Source organism: Chrysochloris asiatica, unplaced genomic scaffold (assembly GCF_000296735.1).
Source record: "Chrysochloris asiatica unplaced genomic scaffold, ChrAsi1.0 scaffold00024, whole genome shotgun sequence".
NCBI classification, from domain to species: domain Eukaryota; kingdom Metazoa; phylum Chordata; class Mammalia; order Afrosoricida; family Chrysochloridae; genus Chrysochloris; species Chrysochloris asiatica.
The window spans coordinates 3,638,466-3,656,684 of NW_006408542.1; the positions used below are offsets into that span (position 1 = coordinate 3,638,466).

The following is an 18,219-nucleotide window of genomic DNA, read 5'->3' on the forward strand; positions in this document are numbered from 1 at the left end:
AATGGACTTTGAACCACAAGGTCAGTGGTTTGAGCACACTAGCCACTGTTCGAGAGATGGAGGAGGTCTTCTGATAATGAAAAGATTTAGACTTGGAAATCTTACACAGGGTCACTATGAGTTGGAACTGATTCAATGGCACAAAACAACAATAACATCTTAAAGTTACAAAGTAGGACAAAGTTCGACTTGCAATTTAAATTGCTAGTCCCATCTAAGACCTAGACTCACAAATAGGAGGTTGATTTGGTGATGCTGTCTAAGTATAAAACTGGGGGGAATGATAGTCAAAACATCACATCGCCTGTTAGCTGCCCTGGCATTGCCCACCCCCCCATCCATGGTGACCCCATGCACAGTGAAACAAAATGCTGCCTGGTCCTATGCAATCCCTATGACCAGTTGTGGGTCAGACCATTGAGATCCATGGGGTATTCATTTTCTGATTTTCAGAAGTAGATAGCCAGGCCTTTCTTCCTATTCCATTTTAGTCTTACAGTTCCACTGAAAGCTGTTCAACATGATATTCACTAGCCCAGAAGATCTTTAGAACAATTCTTTAGAATGAGATTTGTGACAAGTTCTAGACCCATCCTCACTTCAAAAATACTTCCTCATGAGTATCAATCTTAAATTCGAAAGCTAAAGAAGATGGATTTTTAACTACTGTGGGGCGAACAATGAACTTTATTCAAAGGTCTTGGTCCTTGGTTCCTGAAAGGTAACTTCTAAATACTTGGAATTTTCCAACCGAATGGAATCTTTTTTTTTTTTTTTTCCCCTTAGTTTATTACCAATTTGAATTGTCTGTGATAGATATCGTTGTAAATTGTTTAAATGTAATATTTCTTAGATTACAGGTGAACGGGATCTTTTGCTAATGATTCACCCTATACATGTCTGCATTGGTGCCATTTTTTTTATGCTAAAACAGTAATTCCAAGTATAGGGCTCTCCTGAGTTTGTGAATTGTTGAATCTGGGGCAGAGGAAGCCTTCAAATTTGTAGCCATTAGGTCAAAAGTGAGAGGTACCTAGGAACTCCCAAGTTTATGATTGGCATCTGATAGTCTTGAACAGGACAAGCATTCTGGAGGACTGTGCTCTTTAACTTGTGAGATGTGACCTGGCTCTGGTGGTTACGGTCAGAGGAAGAAGAAATGCATTTTCAGTTGGTAGAGAAAATATGTAGAGTTAGTATGCATTGGAGAAGGCACACAGACACTATAATTAATAAATTACATTTATAAGCTCCTCACAAAGTAAATTTTCCATTTACCTTAAGGTCTCTATGAATCAACTGTTTTGAATGTATATAAGCTACTCCTGTTGTGATTTGTTTAAATAAATGCAAAGCCAAATCTTTGTCTGATTTCTTGGTTCTTTTTTCTTCGATCCATTGATCCAATGTCCCTTTATCACAGAATTCCATTTGGATGAAAAGACACCTAGTCTTTGACCTGGATATAAAATTCACAGAGTTAAAAGTAGCAGTAAAAATAAATTTATAAAAAAAATTTGTTCCTTTTTCTTATAATATGTCTTATGAACCCCACAAAACAAGTATCAAAGCAGAAATCTACTTATAATAAATATGAAACAAAATACATACACCATTCTCATTTAAATAAGATTCCAAAACGACCAAAGCTCTATTTGTTTAGGTAATTTATAAAGTATCTATCTGCCCATATTTTTGATACTGAAGGTTCTTGATCCCCTTTGCTTATTGATAAAATTAAATCACAGAAACCCCAAAATCTTTATAATGTACAGTAAGTTTGAAACTTTTTTTTTAAAGGAAAGATAATTTATTTAAATAAAATTAAACTGAAATGCAATCTTAATAAGAAGAAACATTGTGGAAGGGTTTAGAGGGAAATAAATTTGATTTAACCTCATAATACCATCACAAATCCAACTGTTGTTAAATGCCATCAAGTCGGTTCCAACTGAACCTTGCAGTTCAAACTACTTTGCAGTTTGATGCATTAACCCATAGCGCCACACTGGACTCCACAAGTCCAATTAGCTAGGTAAAAATAAATCTATAAACAATACTTAGATTAATCTCATAATCCAATTTTTCAGTTTTATACATATAAATGTAAGTAATAGCCTATTTTCAATCAAAACTGTTCAAAAATTTTTATCTTGAACTTCACATAAGGATACAGAACTTTTTAAGAGTTTGAAAGCAAATCTGATAGCCTTTAAAATCAGGGTTTAATTTGTTGTTTGATTCTTGTGTGTGTTCCTAATCAGAAGATGCAAAAAATCTACATAAACCAAATGTTCAGACATTGACAAGATTTTCCTAGATGAAAAAGTTCCAGCCTCACAGCAGTTTTTATCATTGCAAAATCCACAGGAGAAAGAGGAGAAATCTACCACAGATGGCATCAGGAAAAAATAGAAGGTCTTTTTAACAAACCTTTAACAGCTATTGGTGAGCACAAAATCTGTATCCAACTGCTTTCAAGTATCAAATCTTAGTTAGGCCTTTAAATAATGGGGTCAATATACAAAACTCTAGGGCCATGGCACTAAGTGTGTAGGTCCTGACAGAAACTAGAGGAAAACCACAAGATATTAAAGAATTCCCTCTGAAACCTCTAAGATTTTTTGCCAAATCTAACACATAGGCTGCTGAAGGAAGACTGGGGCTTATTGGACTGTGAGAAATCACTCCAGGGCTCTCTAGGCAGCCTCTGAATGTGTGGCAATGATCTTCCAACGATCCTCAGGTAAGCATAAAGGAAACCAAAGGATAAGAGAACATATTAATAATACAGGAGAAAATGTTACATTTTCTTCAAAAAAGTAGCAATTATACTGAAACTAGATTCTCCACAGAAATGAATCTTATCCGGTTGTACTATATCCTGGGAAATCTGGATCCCTATCAAGAATCTGTGCCCCAACTGAAAAATGAAGCAATTACCCTCTCTGCCCTCAAATCTCCCTATCTCTCTGGTGGTTCTATCAGTCCTCTCACTTCTGAAAGTATCCTAGGGGACTCACCCATCAGGGTTAATCACAATGCTTCAGGATGACCCATAGTTGTTGTTGTTGTTAAGTGCGTTCCGACCCATAGCAACCCTGTATAGGGTTTCCAAGGAGCAGCTGGTGAGCTTGAACCACTGACCTTGCAGTTCAAATGGCTTTGCAATCTGGCGCATTAACCCACAGCACCACACCAGGACTCCATAGTAGTATTCCATATTTTCTGATTACTGCTTTCTGTTCTCCTTTATTCTGTGCAAAAATCTGTGGCCAAGGAATTGATTCCAACCTTGTAGAACAGAGTAGAACTGTCCCCCATAGGGTTTCCTGGTGTGGCTCCGTGGGTTCATGTGGTGCACTGCAAAGTCAGTTTGAACCACAAGGTTGGCGGTTCAAGGTCACCAGCTGATAAGACTGGGAATCTTATCCCAATGTCTTTTCACCAGACCTATCTAGACAAGATGAAAACTATTCAGTGGGGACTCTATCTTCCTTCCCCACACACTATTAAACTAAACTCCCTCTTGAAACTGTGTAAGCCAGTCACTTCATGCCTGTATTGCTCCCTCATTTTAGGTAGCCAATGTCTAAGTTGCCTGTCCCTATCTACCCTGTGTACAGAGGGGATAGCATTGATACTTGATGTGAACACTCCTTCCCTCTCTGTTGGTATTTAGAGTTACTATCTCCATGAGTATAGATGATGTTCTTCAAATTGTAGCAATTTACTTTTGTTTCCTTTATCAAAAAAAAAATTTTTTTTTGGGGGGGGTGGTTTTGTAATCTTTCTCTAGTTGAGTTCTGATTATCAAGCCATTGAGGCTAGATCAAATGGGTATTGTAGGCAAGTTTGGGTGTCCTTGTGCATCTCCCTTTACTTCACTCTTAGCTCTAGTCCTCTGTGGCTATGTCCTTGTCCATGGGCTCAAGTGTCCCCAGGTTTCACTACACTATGGACCAATCAGCCCTTTCTTTTCTCTCTCTCATGTCCAGGTCAACAAGATTAATGGACTGTGGTTGAACTCAGCCCATTTCTTCATTGCTGCCTTTCCCCCTCTTCCACTCACCAGTAAGACCAATGTGGTCATCAGCAAGCTTACAAGGCTGTCCATGTGTTCCCTTTGAATTTCAGTCTTAGAGGGGAGTTTATCTTGAAGCAACTTGATTGATTGCCTTGATGTCTTCCTGGTGAACAGCTTGCTTATTCTTGTAGTAGCCAGTCATGCTGACATTTTTTTGGAGGGGTTTTCCTGATGATCTTTCTTTGAAGATGTATCTTCTGTCACTCTAGCTGTTCCAGGCCTGGTCTGCTTGTTCTTTCTAGTGGGGATGTCCCTCCTCAGAAGGTTCTGGATGGGACTCAGGAGTCCATCTAAGATCTTACACTCTGCAAAGGCTCCTCAAGAGGCCTATTTCATTGGGCAAGTTCTAGAACCCCTTTTAGGTATTCCAATTAGTTATAGGCTGAAGACGAAGTTACAAGTTTTCTGTAATCAAATCATGTTTCCCAACATTCCTTTCCACTCAAAGTGTCTATTTTACAATAGTAGGCAAGGGAAATCAATATTCATAAGACAGTCAAGCATTTTAGTATTATGTCCCCTATTCAAACTATGCCTAGATCCCTGTATCACAGAGCTCTGTTGTTCCAAGGTTGAGCATGCATCACTATTTACCTCTGTCCCACTTATCCTATGCAAACCTGTCTCAGTGTTCCCCCATCTGTTTTGTTCTTCCACCTCCTCCCCCTTCTTGTATTACCCTCAACACCTGGACTAAACCTCCCTTCCCAACCCCACTTCTCCCTAATCTCCCCAACCTAACCCTCCCGTTGTGGTTACCTTATATTTCATTTAAGACAGTCTATTTTATCCTGTAATCTGTTCTTGTTGGTTCTCAGTCCACAAAACTTCCTTTTGGATGTTTTTCATAGCAGGGTTGGCTTTAGCAAAATCCCTTATCTTCTGTTTATTCTAGAATGTTTTGATTACACCATTGTATTTTATAAACAGCTTTGCTGGGAAGAGGATTCTTAGGTGGCAGTTTTTTTCTTTCAGAATTTGAGTTTTATATATGTCTCCCCATTGCCTTCTTGCCTGTACTGTTTCTGTTGAGAGAGCCGAGCTTAATCTGATTTGTTTACCTTTGTATGTTATATTTCTCTTTTCCCTAGCTGCTTTCAGGATTCTGTCCTTATCTTTCATTTTGGAAAGCTGATTATTATATGTTTTGGTGATTGTCTTTTAGGGTCTGTCATTCCTGGGGTTTGCTGAGATTCTTGAATGCTTATCTTTTCGCTTTTCAGGATGTTAGGGAAATTTTCTTCCAGTAGCTCTTCAACTATCTCCTCTGTGGACTTGTATGATTCTTCCTGCTCAGGAATGCAGATAATTCTGAAGTTATTCCTCTTTATGTTATCCAACATGAATCTTAGACCTTCTTCAGATTTTTTTAATCCTTTTTCCTGCTTGCTCTTCTATCTTAGCAGTGTAGAAAGATTTATCTTCTAGTTCACTAGTTCTGGCTTCTATCTCTTCAATTCTACTCCTTTGCCTTTTCAGTGTATTGTCCATTTCTGATATTCTATTATTAATCGTTTGGACCTCTTTCGTAGGTTTTGAGTTGTTTCCAATGCTGTATCTATCTTATTTGATTGTTTCTGTAGCACTTTCCTAACTTCTTCCTTATTTTTCTAAACTCCATTATATAGTGTTTTGATATATTTTATAATCATTTTTCTGAATTCCCTCTCAGGCATTTCCAAAGCCTGCCCATCTTCCAGTATGCAGTGTAGGTCTACTTCCAGCTCATTTGCCTCAATCACTTTATCTTGTTTCTGGACATGTGCTGATATGGTCATCTGCTTCTGTTTTTTGTGTGTTTTTTTTTGGGGGGGGGGCATATTCAGGAGTAATCTGTGGCCGTAATACTTAGAAAGGTAGGTATTTTGGTATTTTTCATGATTTCTGATTGTCTCTAGGTAGATGTGATCAGGCGATGGGCTTCTCTTTTCACTCTTCTTCCTGAGAAATTTCAAGATGCTACTGTTGGTTGTTGTGATGTGACTCAGTATTTAATTTTCAGCCTATTTCCTTTTTAGTCTGCCTGTCCCACTCCACAATCCCCATTCAGGCCTTTTTCCTAGTGATACATAGTTCAGGGCCAGCTGTAGCCGTTTTGCACTGCCGTTTGGTTTTAAGTGGAAACTGTCACTTTAAATTTTGAGGAGATCTATGCACCTGTGTAGTAAAACCCTCTGAGGGTGGGGTGGGGTGTCCACTCGCTCAGGCACCACCTTTAGTCACCATATTGGAGGTGCGCACACAGCATGAGACCAGTAAACATGTACAAAAAAAAAAAAGTCCACACCTTTATCTCTGAGGTTCTGTTAGGCATCCATGGCAGCTCTGATCCTTCCCCCACTTGGTCTTGCCCAAGATGGTGGCTCCGGGAGCAGCTGAGCGCCTTGAATTACAAATCAATGGATTTCTTGCTTCTGCTACAAATTCTCCTAGCTGTAAGCTTTCCAACCTTATAAATATTGCTTTATATGTGGTTCCGAGTTTTGACAACATCCCCTAAGCCTGTTTGGTCTGGTATTCTGTGTTGTTGCTGACGGAGATCCTCACTGCACTTCTACCTGATCCGCCATCTTGTTTGTTCTCAACAACTATCTTTGCCTTCCAAACATAAATTTTGAAATTAAATAGCTATGTATTGAGTTATTACTATTTCCTATAATTCTGAAATAACCATCCTATGTTGTTGTTGAATGCTGCTGTTACTGACCCATAGCTACAGGACAGTGTAGAACTTCATCATAGGGTTTCCTAGACTATAATCTTTACCGGAGTACATCAATTCTTTTCTCCCATGGAATGGCTAGTGGATTTGAACTGCTAGCCTTTCAGTTAGTTGCCAAGTGCTTAACTATTGGTCCACCAGGGCTCCTTAACAATCCTATTCTGAGGACAATTTGCTTTGAATGTCTCCAATATGGATGTCTGGTATGGCGATGGTTTTGGATGTAAACCAGAGAATTTGAAATATTTTAATTCATTATTGATCTATTGAACATCTATTTCATGAAAGGCATCTAGCAGTAAAAAAACAAACAAAACTGAGTTACCATAATGGGGAATAGCACCTAATAGCAGAGAGATAAAAGGAAAACAAAATCTAAAACAACCAAACAAGTTTGATCCACTAAGGGAAGTGCCAACAATATGTTATAAGGTATAAGCTGGAGGACTGGCTTTGCTAACCATATTTTATAGTTTCTCTGAACTAAGTTGGTCTCCATATTAATTTATATTCTTTGCACATACTGACTAGAAAATAGGAAGAGGCAGCCAAGTATTTGCTGAAAACTGAAGAAGTCCTAAACGCTGATAGTTAATAACTTCTGAACTGAAAATAAACTTCTCGGCTACATAGGATGCATTGTCTTTCAGGAGACAGTGAGTGTACAGGTTTCCAGTGGCCTCAGGATTTCCATGAAAGGAGAATCCCCAAGAAACATGGGGCAACTTTTAACTGTATCAGGCAGATGCAGATGCCATGTCTTTTGAACCTTCTGACTCTGGCAGTCCCTTACTGAGACAACACGTGAGTGATGAAAGGTAGTGCTCCCACCACAGCTCATTGTCTTAAAATGATTTCTAAGGCCTACCAACGCACTATGGTGGTGGTGGTTATGTGCCCCGGAGTCGGTTTCCGACTCATAGCGACCCTATACAGGGTTTCCAAGGCTGTAAATCTTTACGGGAGCAGAAAGCCTCATCTTTCTCCGACGGAACAGCTGGTAGTTTCGAACTGTTGACTTTGCAGTTTGCAGCCTGATTTGTAACCACTACGCTACCAGAGCTGTGGTTACATCTGACAGATGCCTCTTGACAACACCCCTCCTACCAGAGGCCTAAGAGAAGGGCTGAAAAAGCTGACAGCCAAGGAAGGAACCTCCAGATACAACATCTAAAACATGTTAAAATTTTCCTTACAAGATTCATATACTGTACTGAAAGGAGGGGCTTGTGACCAAGATTACACATTAAACAAGAGAGTCAGGAGACTGAAACCTGGGGTTTTGAAAACAGCTGTGGACAAAAAAAAAAATAAAAATAAAAGGTTTTGCTTTATTTTTTTAGAACAAAAAAGCAAGTATGGATCAAAAAGAAAATGAGAGAAATTACTCATTGTCTCCTTACCTGCAGAATGGAAAGAAAACAGTGCCTCTAAGGGTGGTCGTGATTATTACATGTGAGAGCTTAGGGCCCTACCAAGTGCCTCCTTTCCTGCTCCCCCACAGTAAATGATCATTTCCTTCTGTCCCATTATGGCTATGAAAATTCGTTTTTAGTTACCTTGAATTATTCCTGCTTTCAGTTGGGTCATAGTCATGTCCATCCCAACAACAATGGTAGTGAACAATATTTTCATGATTAAGATTTGCCAATGCTTTTACTTCACGCTCTACTTTCCTAGTTAGAAGGAAAAGGGAAAATAAAAGTGTCAATATGCATCTCTGATAACAATTACAAAAATCCTCGAGTAGTAGGAGACAACTATCTCCACTAACTTATTAAAACAGTGCCTGTGGTTTCCACGCCTTGAGTTTTTGAATGGAAGTTTTAGAATTTCTGAAAAGGAGAAGTTGGCCCTCACAGAGCTTATAGGCCAAAGATAAAGCCAGGAAAAGTAAACATACAGAAAAAGCATCGCTGTTCACATACTCATAAACGAGAGAGCAGTGACTTTAATAGTTTCAAACACCAATTTTAAAAATCACTTATAGTAGCAGTTGAAATACCAATGATGCAATTTTGGGAGATAATTCATAAATTATGTTTTGTCTGTTGTTGGTAAAAACACATGTGAGACTTCATTGTGCATGGTGGGGGCTTTACAGTATTGTATAGTTAAGAAGTAAGACAATTCCACACTAAACAAAGCAAATAAATCTGAGATTTCAAGAGTGAGGAAGAATAAGCAATATTTTGCAATTTTTTTTTTTTACACTAAAAATCTTCTGCAGCGCTGTAGGATAAGTGCTTGACCACAAGTTTGGTCTGAATCTCAAGGTTGGCAGTTCAAACTCACCAGCCGCTCCTTGGAAACCCTATACAAGATAGCTATGTGTCAACACCGACTTGAAGGCACTTAACAACAACAAAACAAAATCAATTTGATGCTAGTGGGCTTTTTCATTTTTTAACTGTACTACATACAATCTATAACAAAAATTTTATATAAAAATACAGAAAAATCTATTAACAATAAAGAAAAATTTTAAACTTCAACAATTCTAAAACAGTATTATTAGATTGGGTTGTTCTTATAGTCTTTCTTCAAACATTTTTATGTATTTGTAATGTTAGTATATAATGTTTATGATTTTCCTTGTTATATAATCTGTGTAACCATAATTAGTATTATGAATTGAATTGGGTCCCCTCAAAAAATGTGGTTATAAAAAACCTCTAGGTGGTTATAATCCCATTTGGGAATGGGTTTTCTTTATGCTATTGAAACAAGGTTACTGTGTGGTATATTGTGAGTCAATCTCTTTTGAGAAAGAAAAGAAATGAAATATGTGAGGAATAATGAGATAAGATAGCTGCCAAAACACATGGCGATCTCTAAGGATCCAGAAGCTGAAGAGACAAGGACCTTCTTCCAGAGATAATGAAGAAAGAGTCTCTCTAAATCTGGCACTCTGAATTTGGACTTTGAGTCTCCTAAACTATGAGAGAATAAATTTCTGTTTATTAAAACCATCCACTTGTGGTATTTCTATTATAACAGCATTAGAAAACGAAGATAATTTGTAAATGTTTATGTAAGATTTCAAAAATACAAAAAATGTAGTAATAATAGTATAATGAGTTGGAATTGGCTTGAGGGCAGTGGGTTTGTTTTTTGGCATATACCACCTTCAGTTAAAATACAGGTATGCATTCCTTAACCTCCACCAGCCCACAATGCGTTCTGAAGTAGGTCAGTAGGCGTCTTGGCCATTGTGGGAATACTTTATTATCATTACACAGGAGAGAGGCATGAAAGATGGTTGCCAGTGGGGCCCAGGTCTGTACTGCTGTGTGGAGGGACTGTGAAAAAACCTTGGTTTCACCACTGAGGTCCTGCATGTTCACCACCAGGTCTCAGAGCCTCACCTTGGGCTCCCTTCCCTTCCTTCCTGCCTTTGTTGCCCTGGTGGGGAGCTAAAGGATAAGCATTGGAATGCTAGCTGCAAGGCTACTGGTTCAAACCTACCAGCCACTTCTTGGAAATGCTATACAGAATCACTATCAGTTGGAACCAACTCCACGGCACTTAGCAACAGGAATAACATCAACAGTAAGGGACTTTACATTTGTCTACCTCTGCCCACCCACCACTTTTTCCTCCTTCACCCACCACTCCTTCAGCCATCACCTGCTGTTAAGCAGCTGCCACTGTAAGAGGACCTGTGGCCTTGGGCACCCTGTGTCATGTGCAAGGTGCCCAACTGAGTGGGGCAGTGGCCTTGGCCAGCAGTGGCTCCAGCAGTGTCTGCATGGCCCCTGCCTGAGTCAAGCATCATAGGATAGATAACCGTGGATGGGCCTGGTGCCTCCTCCTTCTGCTTGATTCAGACAGGGGGCCTGGGAGCTCCTGAGAGACAGATATCCACACTTAGCAAAGTAAATCCATTAAGTCACACTCTCCAACTAGGTTTTCTGAATTCTATTATAACCTTTGGGGATAACAGATGTATATGCAGTCAGATCTTAAGCATTGCATGCCTGCAGTTCACTGATTCCTGTATGTAACTCTCATTTATACCTCCTCCAGGGGCTGACATTTTTCAGTCTGCATTACTTATTCACCAAAAAGTATGATTTGATTTTTTAACATGGATACTTAATTTTGTAAGAAAACACATTAACAAGGATCATCATAACTTTCATTTCTCTATTTTCAATGCTCTATTCCAGTTCTTTAAATATTCTGTCTTTATAAAGCTATGGTTTACAAATAACTGAAATGTTTTGACCTGTAAAAAGAACCAACATAAAAATCAGGTTCTTTCTTTCCATACTCTGAATCTCCACCGTTCACTCTGAAACTAAACTCCCTCTTGAAAACTTTTAAGCCAGTTACTTCATGCATTTATAGTCCCCATTTTAGGTAGCGAATATCTAAGTTGCCTGTCCCTATCAACCCTGTGTACTGTGGCGCTGAGGGCTAATGCATCAGACTGCAAAGTCGTATGAACTGCAAGGTTGGTGGTTCAAGCTCACCAGCTAGCTGCTCTTAGAAACCCTATACAAGGTCTCTATGGGTCTGAATCGACTCAATGGCATTCAACAACAACAACCACCTCTCTCTCCATTCACTCTGAAACTAAACTCCCTCTTGAAAACTTGCAAGCTAGCTACTTTGTGCCTTGATAGTCCCCCATTTTAGGTAGCGAATGTTTAAGTTGCCTGACCCTATCAATCCTGTATACTGAGGGGATAGGCTTGATCCTTGATGTGAAGACTCTTTCCCTCTCAGTTGATATTTTAAGCTACTACATCCACAAGTAAAGGTCAAGGTCATCAAATTGTAGCAATTTATATTTGCTTCCTGTATCAAACTTCTTTATCTCCTTCTAGTCCAGTTCTGATCATCAAGCCATCGAACTAAGTTGAATAGGCACTATTTGCAAGTTTGGGCATTTTTGCGTGCCTACCCCCGACTTCACTCTCAGCTCTAGCCCACGGTAGTTAGGTCAGTGTCCATGGGCTCAGTTCCCAAGTATCCCCAAACTTCAAACCTACCAGCCCTTCCTCTTCTCTCTCTCTCTACTCAAGGTCAACAGGAGTCTATGGAATATGGTTGCACTCAGCCCCTGTCTTTATTACTGCCTTTCCCCGACTTCCAGTCACAAGCAGACCAATGCGATCACCAGCGAGCTTACATGCTTACTCATGTGTTCCCTTTGAGTTTCAGTCTTGGAGTAGGATTTGTCCTAAAGGGACTTGATGGCTCCTAGGCAAACAGCTTGCTTTTTCTTGTAATGGTCAAACAGTCTGCCATTTTTTGTTTCTCTGTTTTGTTTTATTTCCTGCTGGTGCTTCTTTCAAGAAGTATCTTCTGTTCCTCTAGCTAATCCGGGTTGGTCTGCATGTCCTTTCAAGTGGGAATCTCCCAACTCAGAAGGTTCTGGATGGAGCTCAGGATTCCACTTAAGGTCCTATACACTACAAAGGCTCCACAAGAAGCCTATTTCACTGGACAAGTTCTAAAACCCCTTTTAAGTGTTCCAATCAGTTACAGGCTGAAGACAGAACCCTCATTTTTAACAGTTGCAAAATAACCACTGATTAGAGGAAAGAACAGAGTCCTGGTGTGGCGCTGTGGGTTAATGCACTTGACTACAAAGTCGGTTTGAACCACAAGATCGGCAGTTCAAGCTCACCAATTGCTCCTTGGAAACCTTATACAGGGTTGCTCTGGGTTGGAGTTGGCTCAACAACACTTAACAGCAACAAGGGGAAAGAATAACAAATAACTTTCTCTACAATTTTGTTTGCTCTAATTTTTCACTATTATAAATAACACTGATTTATATCTTCTTTTATAGTTTTTTCCATAATTCAGACAAGGCTCTTACAGTAAGTTCCCAGATATGATGTCTCTGGGTCAAAACCATAAATATATTTATGGCTCTAGAGTAATATTTGCAATTTTAAAAACGTTGTACCAATTTACAAAGGGACCAGAAATGACCTTATCAACTCTGAGTATTGTCATAAAAGATTGCTAGTTAATGGAGGAAACAGCTTCATTCCTATTAATTAAAACAATGAAGAAGGAAAAAACTTTTTTTAATAAAAATTGCTGTAAAGGTATAATGCAACATTTGACAAGTCAACATTTTCATGTATACAATTTAGTAATATCATTCAACTTAATCATGTTGTACAACCATCACCCGTAATTGTTGCCAAATTTCTCATCAGTATAAACAAAAATGTATCGCCTTCTAAAAAGCAGTTCAACCTTTTCTCCCCAAAGAATTGTTCTGATGATAAGTATGAGTGTATTTCAACTGCAAAGCACTGTACAAGACAATGATTGATTGACTGGTGTGAGGAGTACTTAAGACTCCTTGTCTACTCTTCTCTTTTACTCTTGCTATTTTCCCTTAGATTAGATCCTGTTCTCATCTGTAATCCCTGAGGGATCAGTCTGGCAAAGTTGTACACAGTAACAACTGCCAGAAATCTAAAAGTCAGATTGGTTCACTGGGGAACATGTTATTAAAGAAAAGAAGAGCAGATAATACATAAAATAAACACAGGAAGCAATACATTATAGTGGGAACACATTAGACTGACATTCAAAAGAATGAATTCTAAATCTCCACTGTGTTAGTATCGTAGACTCCAAAGATTTGTTTGTTGTTGCTGTTAAGTGTTGTCAAGTTGGTTCCAACTCATAGCGACCCTGTACAGGATTTCCAAAGAGGTTCATCATCAATTCCTTCCCTCCCTATACTCACATGGTTGTTGGTGGTTATGCATGGTGGACTTGATTCTGACTCACAGTGACCCTGTATAGAGTTTCCAAGATGGTAAATCTTTATAGGAGCAGAAAACCTCACCTTTCTCCCATGGAGCCTTTGGTAATCTTGAACTACTGTCTGTGCCACTCCTCAAATCCAGAGTCTATTTGTCTTTACCTTGAATCTGAGCTAGACTTAGTGGTTTGTTTAACCAATATAATGGGGTGGAAGTGACATTCAGAGGCTTCTAATACTGTATTAACAGAAGTCGTGTTGTTTCTTCTTGGCCTCTTGAACAATCTCCTTTCAGAAACTACTCACTACATTGTGAGAAACCTGAGTGTGGAGGCAATGTGGTAGACAGGCCCAGCTGAACTTACAGTCCACAGTCAGCAATAGCTGCTAGCCATGTGAGAGATCTACTTGGGATGTCCATTTAACCTTTTAATTGGCTCCTGATTGCAAATGCTTGGGAGACTCCTAGTGACAACTGCCCAAATGAGCCCAACTAATACACAGAACCATGAGAAATAACATAAACTCTTTTAAGCTACTACTTATTTGGGTGGTGAGCTCTGGTAGCGTAGTGGTTATGAATCGGGCTGCGAGCTGCAAGGTCAGCAGTTCGAAACTACCAGCGGTTCCACGGAAGAAAGATGAGGCGATCTGCTCCTGTAAAGATTTACAGCCTCGGAAACTCTGTACAGGGTCGCTATGAGTCGGAACCGACTCCATGGCACATAACAACAACAACAACAACTATGCAACAATAGATAACCAGAGCAACTGACAACTTTCTTTTCCCTTACACAAATGCATTCATATCTTTGGATCTCAGTCTCCTAATCTGTAAAATGAAATAAGATTAGGATAATTCAAAGATTGCTTCTAGGCATACAAAGGGGCTTCAAAAAGTCATGAAAATTTTTTGTTATCTTTTAATTCCACTTCCAACAAACTTTTAAAGCTCCTTTGTATGATTCTATAGCTTCTATTCACAAAGACAGTCTCAAAAGGATGGTAAATGGAATATTCACTTTTTATTGAAATAACCCATCACTCATCCATCAGTTTACCATACTGTGGTGGTTGGCATGTCACCACAGTATGCCACCAGTATTTTAAATACCAGCAAGGTCAACAATGGTATTTGGTTTTCAGTTGAGTTTCTAGACTAAGACAGTCTAGGAAGAAGTAGAGGCTATTTCTGAATGTTTAACCACTGATAACTTTATGAATAAAATACTGTCAGATAACACCAGATATTGAATATCAAAACATTAAGAATAGCATCACAATATTGTCAGATATAGTGTCGGAATATAAGCCCCTCATCTTGAAAGGAACTCAAAATACAACTGAGGAACAGCTCCTCCTTAAAGTAGAGTTGACCTTTAAGACGGGAAGAGAGTTAAACTTTTGGGACCTTCATTGATAATGGGGCACAACTCAAAATGAGGACAAGTAGCAGTAAATATCCATTAATAACTGGAACATAGAATGTACAAAGTATGACTCTAGGAAAATGGGATGATGTCAAAATGAAATAGAAGGCAAAAAGATCAATATTTTAGGCAGTTAAGGTCAGCGGTTCGAAACTACCAGACGCTCTGCCAGAGAAAGATAAGGCTTTCTACTCCCGTAAGGATTTACACCCTCGGAAACCCTGTACAGGGTCGCTATGGGTCGGACCCGACTCGACGGCACTTAACAACAACAACAACAACAAAGCTGAAACAGACTCATATTTGCCATTTTGAAACCGACAACCATATGGTTTACTATGCTGGGAAAGACAAACTAAAGAGGAATGGTATTGCATTCATCATCAAAAACAACATTTCAACATCTAGCTTAAATACTATGCTGTCTGTGATAGGATAATATCCATACACCTACATGGAAGACCATCTAATACCACTATTATTCAAATTTTGGTTCAATCAGTAAAGCCAGTGATGATGAAGCTGAAGAATTCTATCTTCTTCAGTCTGAAATAGATCAAACATGCAAGCAAGATGTACTGATAATTACTGCATATTGGAATGCAAAGATTGGAAACAAAGAAGAAGAATTAGCAGTTGGAAAACATAGTCTTGGTGACAGAAGCAATGCTGGAGGGAGATCACATGATATAATTTTACAAGACTTATTCATTGCAAATACTTTTTTAAAAACAACATGAAAGATGACTATACACATAGACCTCAACAAATGCAACAAATCAAATTTATTATATCTGTGGAAGGAGTTGGTGGAAAAGCTCCATATCACCAATCAAAATAAGGCCAGGAGCAGACCATCAATTGTTCAAATGCAAGTTCAGGCTGAAGATGAAGAAAATGAGAACAAATCCATGAGAGCTAAAATGTGACTTTGAACATAGCCTCATGAAATTAGAGATCATCTCAAGAACAGATTTGATGCATTAGACACTAAAGCGCAAAGAACAGAACAGTTGTGGGATAATATCATGACCAGCATACAGGAAGAAAGCAAAAGGTCATTAAGAAGACAAGAAAGGAGGAAAAGGCCAGAAGAGTTGTGGGATGACATTAAGAATATCATACAGGGAGAAAGCAAAAGATCATTAAGAAGACAACAAAGAAGGAAAAGACCAATATGGATATCAAAAGAGATTCTGAAACTTGCTTTCCAGAATAGAGCAGTTAAAGCAAAAGGAAGAAATGAGAGCAGTGTTTTTTTCTGTGTGTATAGGGTCTCTGTGAGTCAAAACTGACTCAATGGCATCCAACAACAACACTGAAATAACCAGGGCATAATGAGATCAAGTCAAGTTCTTGATGGTAAAATGAAATTTTTAAGGAAGACCAAAAAGAAATGTTAGAAGAAAATGGAAAAAAGAGAAACAAAAAGAATAGGGTAGTTACAGCACATCTTCTCATTTAAAAAAAAAAAGAACATTTACTACTTACTCATTATTATATTTAACACGTTTAACAACATAAGTCTTCTTATCAATTCTGTGTTTTGCTTTGAAAACTTGGCCATATCCACCTTTGCCAATTGGTTCTATTTCTTCAAAATCCATAACAAACCTTAAAAGATAAATAACATATATTATAGGAAGTCCTGGTGTGGTGCTGCAGGATAATGTGCTGGACTGAAAGAGCGATTGGAACCACAAAATCGACAGTTCAATTCACCAGCCACTCCTAAGAAACCCTATGCAGGGTTACTATGAGTTGGAAAAGACTCAACGGTATCTAACAACATCAACATACTAAGGTACAAATCTCAATGCCACCACGCCTTTACCTTTAATGCCACTTGTCAAATGGAATGTATAACAAACATTCTCCCCTTTTGAATCAGGAGGGTCTATAATCACAGAATTCTTGAACCACAAAAGATAGAAGGTCCTCCCTTTCTACCTCCTATGGAGACTCTTAACATAACAGATTACCTAAGGGAGTCACAGTCAACTCCTAGCTATACAAAAATCATGGTAAAGTATATTACTACAAGTATAAAGCTTAAGAACAGCCATATTTTATTCCTTAGATAAATGAGCACATGTTCTAAGTCTGCCTAGATTTATAACTACGTGGTTTTCCCCTTCTTCTCATGCCCCACATTTCACCATGAGGTCCTTGAACTCTACTTCCAAATATTTCTCTGTAATCTGTCCACTTTTCTATATCTCCAACATCTTCACACTAGTCCAAGCTTCTAGCTGCTCATGCAGTGCCTTCCTAACTGGACACTCCACTTCCTCTCATACAGTCATGCCAATCCAAGATCCACAGAGAAACCAGTGATAAAATTTCATCTGGTCATGTCACTGTTGTCTGTAACCACAGAGAGACTGCCTTTGCATATAGTACACTGAGAAATACATCCTTTAAATGGCCTAAAAGTGCCACTTGACTTGACCCCAACCTCACCTCATGGTACTGTACCCTTGCTCACTGCACTTTGAATACTCAACTTCGCTCAGCCTGTTGAACATTCACAGAGACCCTTTCCATCTTTAACCTTCTCACATGCTCTTCCTGACTGCTAGCATCCAACATCCCCACCTTCTAGCATTAACTCTTCCTCCAGGCATCCCCACAAATGTGATCTCAGAGAAATCTTGCCTCACACCTCCCTCGAAATATAGGGGTCCTGACTGTTTTAGATTCTAACCATGTCATGACATTGCCTTCACAACCCTGACCAGAGTTTGTAATTACAGACTTACTCATGTAATTGTTTCCTTAATGTTAATCATCTGGGCAAAACTCCATGAGAGCAGGAACTGTTTGCATTGGTTCCTACTGTAAACCCAAGGCCTAACACAGCACCAGTATATATGAGGTGCTTAATAAATACTAGTTAATCCTTTTTTTCCCTTTTCATTGCCCTCCCCATTACCCAAGCTATCATGTATCTGTCCCCTAACCTGTGAGTTACTGTCCCCTCCCTTCCTTCCCTGGTAATCATCAAAGAATTATTCCTTCAGTATGGAAATCTTTTCTTAAGCTTTTACAATAATGGTCTTATGCAATATTTGTCCTTTTGTGCCTGTAATTTCACTCAGCATTATGTTCTCAAGATTTATCCAAGTCATGTGTTGTTTTGCAGCTTCACTGTTATTTTGTAAGGTAGCATAATATTCCATTGTGTGTATGTAGCAAAATTTGTTTATCCATTCTTCCATTGATAGGCACTTAA

The 18,219-nt window shown here is 38.9% G+C and overlaps 1 protein-coding gene across 1 annotated transcript in view; it reads right to left on the minus strand.

Moving 5' to 3' along the window:
- EIF2AK2 (eukaryotic translation initiation factor 2-alpha kinase 2) overlaps positions 1-18,219 on the minus strand; it is a 65,741-nt gene that overhangs the window by 14,558 nt on the left and 32,964 nt on the right. The window contains exons 9-11 of the mRNA XM_006839451.1: positions 16,476-16,598; positions 8,369-8,485; positions 1,279-1,459 (exon numbers count right to left, since the gene is read on the minus strand). Coding sequence (XP_006839514.1) covers positions 1,279-1,459; positions 8,369-8,485; positions 16,476-16,598 — 421 coding nt within the window. The remainder of the gene's footprint in view (positions 1-1,278; positions 1,460-8,368; positions 8,486-16,475; positions 16,599-18,219) is intronic.